This window comes from Prionailurus bengalensis, chromosome D4, assembly GCF_016509475.1.
Source record: "Prionailurus bengalensis isolate Pbe53 chromosome D4, Fcat_Pben_1.1_paternal_pri, whole genome shotgun sequence".
Classification (NCBI taxonomy): domain Eukaryota; kingdom Metazoa; phylum Chordata; class Mammalia; order Carnivora; family Felidae; genus Prionailurus; species Prionailurus bengalensis.
In genome coordinates this window covers 18,976,072-18,985,258 of record NC_057359.1, presented here as the reverse complement: position 1 = coordinate 18,985,258, position 9,187 = coordinate 18,976,072, and the positions used below count along the sequence as shown (strand labels likewise).

At 35.7% G+C, this 9,187-nt stretch overlaps 1 protein-coding gene across 1 annotated transcript in view; it reads right to left on the bottom strand.

Annotated features, from left to right (window-relative positions):
* Positions 1-276: 276 nt before the first annotated feature.
* Positions 277-9,187, bottom strand: part of VPS13A (vacuolar protein sorting 13 homolog A) — a 264,231-nt gene continuing 255,320 nt past the window's right edge. The window contains exons 69-72 of the mRNA XM_043565725.1: positions 7,085-7,170; positions 4,318-4,441; positions 1,775-1,849; positions 277-1,680 (exon numbers count right to left, since the gene is read on the bottom strand). Coding sequence (XP_043421660.1) covers positions 1,630-1,680; positions 1,775-1,849; positions 4,318-4,441; positions 7,085-7,170 — 336 coding nt within the window. The 3' untranslated portion in view covers positions 277-1,629. The remainder of the gene's footprint in view (positions 1,681-1,774; positions 1,850-4,317; positions 4,442-7,084; positions 7,171-9,187) is intronic.

The following is a 9,187-nucleotide window of genomic DNA, read 5'->3' as shown; positions in this document are numbered from 1 at the left end:
CAGTGGTAGGTAATGAGGTACTTTGTTAGTGGTCCTGAATGGAACTCCAGTAAAGCAACATTTCGGATGAGGACAATCTGATCGAAGTTTTCTGGCCACTACTCTTAGGCTTAATTCTAACGTAAAAGTGGAGGAGCTTGGCAACAGAGACAATGTGTATGTTACTTTGAAGAAAAGTCATCAAGGGAGCGAGCACACTCTACCATGGGATATGAAATCTGTCATCTTTTGATTCAATTTATATTCAGCAAAGAAAAAAACATACTGGGAGACTACTGATAATAAACAATGTGTTTTTATAATCAGAGGAAAATCAAAGTATTTAGTAGCAGGATAGGGTCAGGAAGAAATACAATTACAGTCTGGCATGCTGTTTATTTTAGCTTTTACAACAAAGCAAGGGTTTGAGGACCCTGAGGAGAATTTCACAATTATTACTATCCAGAGTCTCCAATCCCAGAAACAGTTTATATTCATTTCATGGCACATACGACATGCATCAAATACTCTGTATTATTCAGTAACGAAATAAGACACTGCATTGTTCTCTTCATGGTTCGCAGTCATGTATTCAACCCCTTTCACTTGAAAAAGTACATTCATATTATATTAATTTACAAGATCTTGGACAAAAACCAAGAACCCCCCCCCCCATGACCTTATTTTTATTAATGTGCAGTCCATGATTTTTTTCTGATGAGCTTTTAAAAGAGTGATTCTCATTTGAATAACTGTACAGAAAGCACAGCAGAAATTCCCAATCTTTTGCCAACAGAACAGGTAATTAACACTTTAGGGTACATATATTTACTTACAAGAAGGGCTGTCTGTTCTGAAGCATAACTCACATCTAAGATGGTGGGAATTTTATTTCATATTTCCAATGAATGGAGAGTTGTTATTTTAAGGCTTCAGGGATTTTCCTGTAAAGTCAGCAATGTTAAAAACGTGACTTGGGTAAACCGAGTAGATCCCATGAAGTTGGCTTGAGAAAGTATTTCTAAGGCTTCAAGCTTGAAGGGGTATTACTCAATCTGTATTATAGTATATTAAAAAATGTTTTTCATAGTCATGCTATGGAAGTATAATTCAAACCTATCCTTTATAAAAAAATAAGGAAAATAATACCAAAATATTTATCTGTAAAAAGAACTTCATGTTTCTAAAGAAACCACCACTAAAGTTTTTGATACCGAGGCAATGTTTGATTTGATCATTTACCCATCACTGATTCAGGGAGTCTGAAGATAGAAGTTATAAACTTCATGACAGAAGTTTAAAATGTGAACTAGAAACATTAAATTTACCTCCACGTGGGGTGAAATATGGGCAATTTCTCTACACTGCAGAGAATTACTTGGAGCAAGTATTTAAGGTTCATCAAATAAATGTTTCTTTTGTAAAGTAATTAGAATTTTAACCATATGCATGATTCAAGTTAGAAGACCAAATGGATCTCCAATGAGTTGAAATATTTTAACCACCTGATTGTTTTACCTGATTGTAACTGATTTTTTTTTTTATTTACTTGAAATTACTTCTGTACTGTACTTCCCAGACTGGTTTTGAAAGGTACAAGGTAGAAACTCTAATGATTTATCGTTGTCTCTCTTCAGACAGTATTCTCCATCAGAATCTCGGGGAAGGTTCTCTTGCTTCTTCTAGTTTCGTGAGGATCCACTGTTGTGGGGAAATAAACCAACATTTGCTTATTTCAAGAACTCGCAATGAAACTCAAAATGTAATCAATGTAAATCTAGAAGTTGGCTTTTACCCTAGCATCTTCTGGGGTCTTGAAGTTAATTATTTTCCCAAACTCTTTGGCATGAAATACAGACTTCACTCGTTCCTATAAACAGAGTAACTTCATTAAAATGAAAATCCAGTTGCAGAAATATGATTTTAAAATGCCACAGTTTTATAAATCTGTGCTTAAAGTGTCCACCTTACACAAATTATGTACCTAAAAAAACAAACATAAAAAAGCCAAGAATGAAGAATCCAAGAAGAATCAAACACAAATGGGGCAGGGAGGAGGGGGGGAAGGGCTAAATTCTAACATATCCATTATCACTAAGCTTAAGTTACAAAGCTTTGAGATTTGAATTGCTAAAGCTCTGTAACTTAAGCTTAATGACAATGGATATGTTAGAATTTAGCTCTCCCCCCCCCATTTGTTTACTCAAAGGATGAGGAGATAAGTCTGGGAGCAGTGTTCCTCCTCCCCGCCCCCCCCCCAAAAGTTTCTCAGATAGTTCTTGATATATGGCCATGAAATCATGATGAGCTCAGCTAAAAAAAAAATTATCTATATGTGTGTACATACATACACACGTATGTGTTGTATGGGGTGTGTGTTATGTATGTAACTTCTGACATTTTAAATTGGTCATATGCAATAAGAATGTAGCTTAAGCTTAATGTCCTCTGCTTTTTCTTTTTTTTTTTCTGATGGCCTCTACTTTTAACATTCTTTAGGCACTCTGTTCAATGTTTGTGGGGAGAGCTAATAGTGGATGGTAAGCATGAGAGAGTCAAACAGAAATAAAAGGATTATTCAGGAGGAGGGCAGTTTACTTCCATTAACTATAGGCAGAGCTACAGAAGAAGAAATGTGGGGGTCTCACAGGTTGAACAATTTCTCTAAGTAATTCAAACATCCATGTAAATACAGACTGAAGAAGAAATCAGATTCTTTTACTTAAAAAAAAAAAAAGGATATACAATGATAAAAGATTTCAAGGAAAAGTAGAAGGGAAAGAAACCAAGAAGGTAAGAAGAAGGTTATTTTTGGAGAGAGAAAAAGGTATGAAAAAAGCCAGGAAAGCAGTACAGGCTAGAGCAGAAGGTAATAGCCACTATCCATTACTTTGTATAATAAGGCCACAGGGCCTTTCATTTTCTGAGTGAATCAGAGAAATTCTCAATGTGTAAGTTGGTCTAAGATCCTCAAGAACAAGTAGCCGGTCTACTCTTGAGCTGTTCGTGTCTTTGGAACGAGTGGGAAGACTAGAGAAATGGTTTTCAATGGTTAAACACAAGGCCTAGGGGCAGTTCTGTTCTACAGACTAGCCAAGAAAACATCTGTTGTTTTTGCCTGCCTGTGTCTACTGCCCTTTCTTCCAGCAACAACTTTTTGTGAGTCTTTGGGTAACTACTTCTCACCTTCTCTCACTCCAAATACTTCAGATAGAGTTGACCCTTCCTTCTTGGTAGCATCATGGTGATCCCATGACCCTCACCTGGCCAACTGGCTCACACCCGCTCTCTGACCAAAGAGATTAGTTCAGGAATAGGCATGTGACCAAAGGTGGCCCAGTGAGACCCAGTGAGATGCTTTCATTCTGCTGAGCTAGTAGGATATAAACCTGGAACTTCTGCTGGCCGGCTTGACAATGAAGCCAACACTGAAGAAAGTAGGACCTAGAAGCAGGGGTGGTGAAGAAGGAGAGAATGGAGGAGAGGAAGGGAGAGAGAATAACCGCTAATGACACCATTGGAGCATATCTAAACTAGCAGATAAAGACCTAAGACTTTCAGTTACAGGAGCCAATTAAATTCCTCAAAGTCAAAATGCAACAAAAATAACAAAGAACAAAACTTACTTTGGTTGTGTCACTTACAATATTTCCTACGCGCACAGCCAATGCCGAAGCGCCCCCTACACATAGGTATCTGGTCAAATACCACGAAGCCAAATACCTTGTATTTCTTTGTATCACATATAATATGTAGTGCAATCTTTACAACTTACAATGTATAATGAGTCTCTGCTGATTTGCCAAAAGACAAGCAATTCATTTTATCTACATCCAAGTACCAGGCACTGTGCTAGTAATCAATGCAGAGTGAGAAATGGTATCTGCCTTCAAGATTATAACTGAATTGGGAAGATAATATCTATAAAAAGAAAAAGAACCACCAACAATGGTCTATTAGAGAGACAGAGAACTTTTTAAGTATCTTTTTGTAAGATTTTCAGGGAAAAACATTTTGTATGGAACTGCTGGAGATTCTGACGTATACAAATGGATTTCTCATTTGAGTGTCTTGGACAGCAGTGAGAAAGCGGGGTTCTGTTACTGAATAGAAAATGAAATCTCAGGAACACTGTTGTCCATGTATTAGCACATAAAGTATCACATTTTTTCTTGGCCTAGCTTTCTTTTCTTTAAACATGCATAAGACAGAAGGTGTCAAGGAAAACCATAGTAAGACAAAGCAATGTCTATAAAAGAGAAGGGAAAATTACAAAGGAGGACCATTTCAATTTATTATCTTCAGTTCCAAGTTTTCAAAAAAATCTATTCAACATACCTTTGCTTCAATGCGTAATCTTCTCCCATGAACAATGAAGGGCTCTTTGGTAAACTCATCAAAACTATACTGCCACTCACATGTAAGCTGTCCAAATGTTCCTTTTGTTACAAACAAGACACCGCTGGGGGGAAAAAAAGAACCTACTGTAGACATAAAGGCACTTATATCCAGTAATATAATAATAGCAAGATATATATTCATTGCAAGTGCACATAATGGAAACAGAGACTGTATTATGAGTCATAAATAACCTTAAGGAATTTAAAAGAACTGAAATCATACAAAGTATGTCCTCAGATCATAATGAAATTAAACTAGAAACCAGTAACAGAAACAATTATTTCTAAATGCTTAGAAATTAGCATACTTCTAAATAATCCATGAGTCAAACAATCTCAGAAGAAATTAGAAAATGTCTTGAACTGAATGAGAACTAAAATATAACACAACATAAAATTTGTGGGAGGTAGCTAAAGCAATGTTTTGTGGGAAATTGGTAGCACATAATACCTAAGTTAGAAAAAATGAAGTACTTCTAAATTCAAATATGTAAGACGCTTTATACAAAATAAACTTACAGAGCCTATTATTAACCAATATTTTGGAGAGCTTTTGTGTAACTAATGCTTTAGAATAAATGTTTTTATTACCAAAGCTCCATGCAATAGGCTTACCAACCTACCTCAGAAAGACGTTTTTAAAATTAATTCTTGTTTTCCCATTTTTGAGGGGGGGGGGGAATCAAGAAATGAAAATGCATTGTCTATAATTCTATTTAATCCTTCATTCAAAGGCTTTTCTTCCCCAATTCTTTCTGGTTGAAACATCAACTCTAGGTGCAAGCAGATTATTTTTTTAAGTAATACATACTTTAAGTCAAGGGACTGCAATAAGGAAAAGAGCTGGCTCCTGGTTGGGACAACTAATCAGGACTTACATCTATCACTTCAATCTTCTGTCTCTGCTCCCCTTTCTCACCAATCCTGGATGACAGGTACTGGTGGAAAAAACCGACTGGTCCTCTCCTAGGTCCTCAACCACGTGAAAAGTCAAAGACAGGCTCATCTCGTAGTAGGTTCCTGGTACTCCCTTTCCTGACTCAAAGACCTGTTCTTCTTTTTTTAAGTTTATTTATTTATTTAGAGAGAGAGACTGAGTGAGAGCAGGGGAGGGACCGAGAGAGGAGGAGATGGTGGATCCCAGGGAGGCTCCACTCTCTGCGCCAAACCCAACACCAGGCTTGATCCTTCAACTGTGAGATCAGGACTTAAGGTGATATCAAGAGTTGGACACATAACCCACTGAGCCACCCAGGCGCCCCTCAAAGACACTTTAATTCTCAAATATGAAACGTGGAAATAAAGGAAATCCTAGGTACGAGTATTACCTTTCACTCAACTGCAACTAACTTCCCTTACTTTATCAGGGTTTATATGACTTCCTTTAAAGAGATCCATTATGTTGAAAAGTTTTTTAAATCTTGCAAACTAATCTGTAAACGGACTCTTGTTTAACTCTGATGAGTCACAGAGTTTGCTTCGTCAGTGGGGGAGAGGGTTAATAAAAAGATGACTGAAAATCGCTAGAACAAGAATGCTTGAAGCATTGCCCCCCAATTATAAAAGTTTACTGACTTAGATGTAAAATTTAGTACATACCTATAAATGCTAAAGTAGTCCTTTACAAGTTAAGAAAGATCTCCATATGTTGATATGGAATAATCTTCAAGACATAGATCTTAAGCAAAAAATGAAAGTACAGAATGGTATGTGTAACAGATTCCCATTTATGTTAAGATACATATGCATGTATGCTTGTATAGGCAGAGAATACTTCAAGGAGGAAACAGGTAAAAATGGTGGCCTGAAGGACCGGGAAAAGAGGGACTGGTACCTAGGATGGAACGAAGATTAACTTTTACAAGTATACCTTCTAATACCACGTGGATTTTCTACTTTGTGTTACTTTTAAATAAGAAAATTAATTTAGTGTTGTAAATTCTAGACTCGGAAGTGGTTAGTATGAAAAACGTTAGAAATGACTGCTAAGTTCAACAGTGAATTTGAACTAATAGGTGCTAATACAACTTCACCCTTCTCAATAGTGAACGAAACCAGAGGTTTATTGACAGTTTCTTTCAGTTAGCCATAACCTCTCCCCCTCAGTCACATTTCACTCTGTGCCATCCATCCAAAACCCCCGTCTTAATACTGCAGCAGCTGACTCTTTCCCGCAGTTTAACAGTAACTCCTGCAAAAACTAGCCCCTCTGAAGCTATGCTGCTGAGTAATTTTGCATGTACCTCTATCTACAGGTCTACTTGAGGATCTGGTTGGAGCTGGGAGTATCCACGAAAGAAATCACCTGTCTCCAGTGATGTATTTACTTACGTGACTGAATCTCTACGTATGCTAATGGAGAGATATCACTAGAAGACTTCTGGAGTAATCTGAAACTGTGCACTTTTTTCAGAGCGGGAAGAAATGGTACTGTGAGGACAGTTTTATGGGAATTTCTATATTATTCAAATTGGTTGAAAAAATACTAAACAATTTACATTTGTGCATGGCTATGACTTATCTGCACTCATGCACAAAGCTGAATATAAATTTATGTAAGGTTTTCTGATGAGGCTTGTAGAGCAAGAGGACCAGAGTTAGCAGGAATCGGGGGGACTATGTGCCAAAAATGGTGAACGTCAACTGCTTCCCTTCATGAGTGGCTCTCAGTTAACCTCTTACCAAATTACATTCAACAAAGTTACCTTTTAGTTATCATTAACATATCTGTTTTGTTGATCATGACATGGGTAAAATACTTATATTTTGCAAATCTTCCATTTTCCATGACCTAAAAAAAAGGTGAGAGAGAGCGAGAATTTCATTAGTATTTCTATTCTAATGCAAGTAATGAATGCATTGTGATCCTCTAAAAGCCATTTCTCAATGGGGGCAAATTATTAACATATTTATACAGTAAATACATCATATAATTGAATATTCAGAAAACTATTGCTGCTTCCTTTTTTAAAAGCACCTATTTGTACTGATTTATTCAAGATGACTCAATTGCAGCTATATCAATGTTTAATGCTGGATTTTTGGAAGATAATGTCATGACCTTACAGAGTTTAAATTGAACCTGTTATGGTTACTATTAAACTATCACATTCATTTTCTCTTAAAAAACATACTAGTATTTGATCACCTATGTACAAAAACACATGTAAATGCTAACACATTGTAAACATATGTATCACATAAATTAGTATTGGCCCCATCTTGCATCTTCCCTGGAACTTTCCTATCTGCCTTACAAACATGCTTTTCTTTCCCAGTCTCGTAACTCATTCACAAATGAGGAGCAGAGTGTCTCTGGACAAACACGAACTATGGGACCTAATTAGCATATACAGCAACCTTTATTTTCAAGACTGTGGAAACACTGTCTATCCATGACATTGTCAACAATTCTTTGTCCCAGAAAATATAAAAATAATTATATAAATGAAATACACATCATTTTTAATTCTGTTCTAAATATCATTTACTCTGAGGACAGAGTTACTTTGGCTACTTAAAATATATTGTGGGCTAGCCTACTTTTTTTTTTTTTTTTTTTTTTTACTTACTTCATTTTTTTATTACTTTTTAAGGGCAAACAGTGTAACTGTGACTAAGATCCCTCAAAAAGAGGTATGTTAAGAATTCAGCCAAAATGTCAGATTTCTTGAAGAAATCCAAAAGAGATAAAAAGATTTCAGAAAATTGTGTTCCATTAGGCTATGTCTAAAACTTAAAATTAAAAGCTAACAAGTGACTTCAAAATAATCTTAGGTCATATTCTAAGAAAATATAAAATATTAAAAAGTATCAAATTGCATAGGAAGAACAGAAATTTTTTGCAGATGACAGTATTGTCTGGAAAACCCAAGTATATAAACCCAGTAACTTTGTTTTATAAACACAGTATCAAATAGAAAAATGTAGGAAAAAAATTCTGTTTATCAGGATAATAAAAAATAAATATGCATAAACTTAACAAATAACATGCAAAATTTATGTCATAAAAGCTATATCACTATTGAGGGGAATAACAGAAAACGTGAAAATGGAAATCCATGTCGTATTCTAGACAGAAAAATTCATTACAATAGTGATGTTATTCCCTTCCCCAACCCCAATTTTTACCACCCTGCCAAAACAATATGACCCCTGGATAGGGTGTATTAGTTTCTTCTGGGGAGAGAAAAGGAAGTGATTTGACAAAATTATACTAAAATTTCTCTAGGAGAAAAAGTGTTGATACCCAACAAATTGTAAAAGCTGAGTGAGAACTAAGCTAGCAGACATGAGCACAATTGGTGAAACGGTTAAGTGCTCACTGGCAGTAATACACGGATGGGTCAACAGAAAGAATACAGATTCCAGAAACTGACCAAAATGTACACTGGGACGTTATAAAATACTACATATCCAAAAACAGGGATACATAAAATCCAGATAGCATTTTAAATTACTGGGAGAAGCATGTTTATTAAATGGTGTTTCAGGTAACATGCTAGCTAAAGCTGGGTCCCCATTTCTCTCCATACCAAATCAATTCCAGGGGGCTCATGGATTTAGGCATACAAAATGAAACTATATAAGTACAAGAAAAAGTAACATTTTAATAACCTTAAAGTGAGACAACCTTAAATATAAAACACAAAGTCTATAAAACAATATAAAAAATTGTTAAGTACTTGGAAATTAAGCATTACTGGGTGGCAAAACAGTAAACAAACAGAACAAAGAAAAATAACATAAAGATTACAGAATAAACTGGGAAAATATCTGTCAATCCAGAGATATGGAGCTAATTTCAT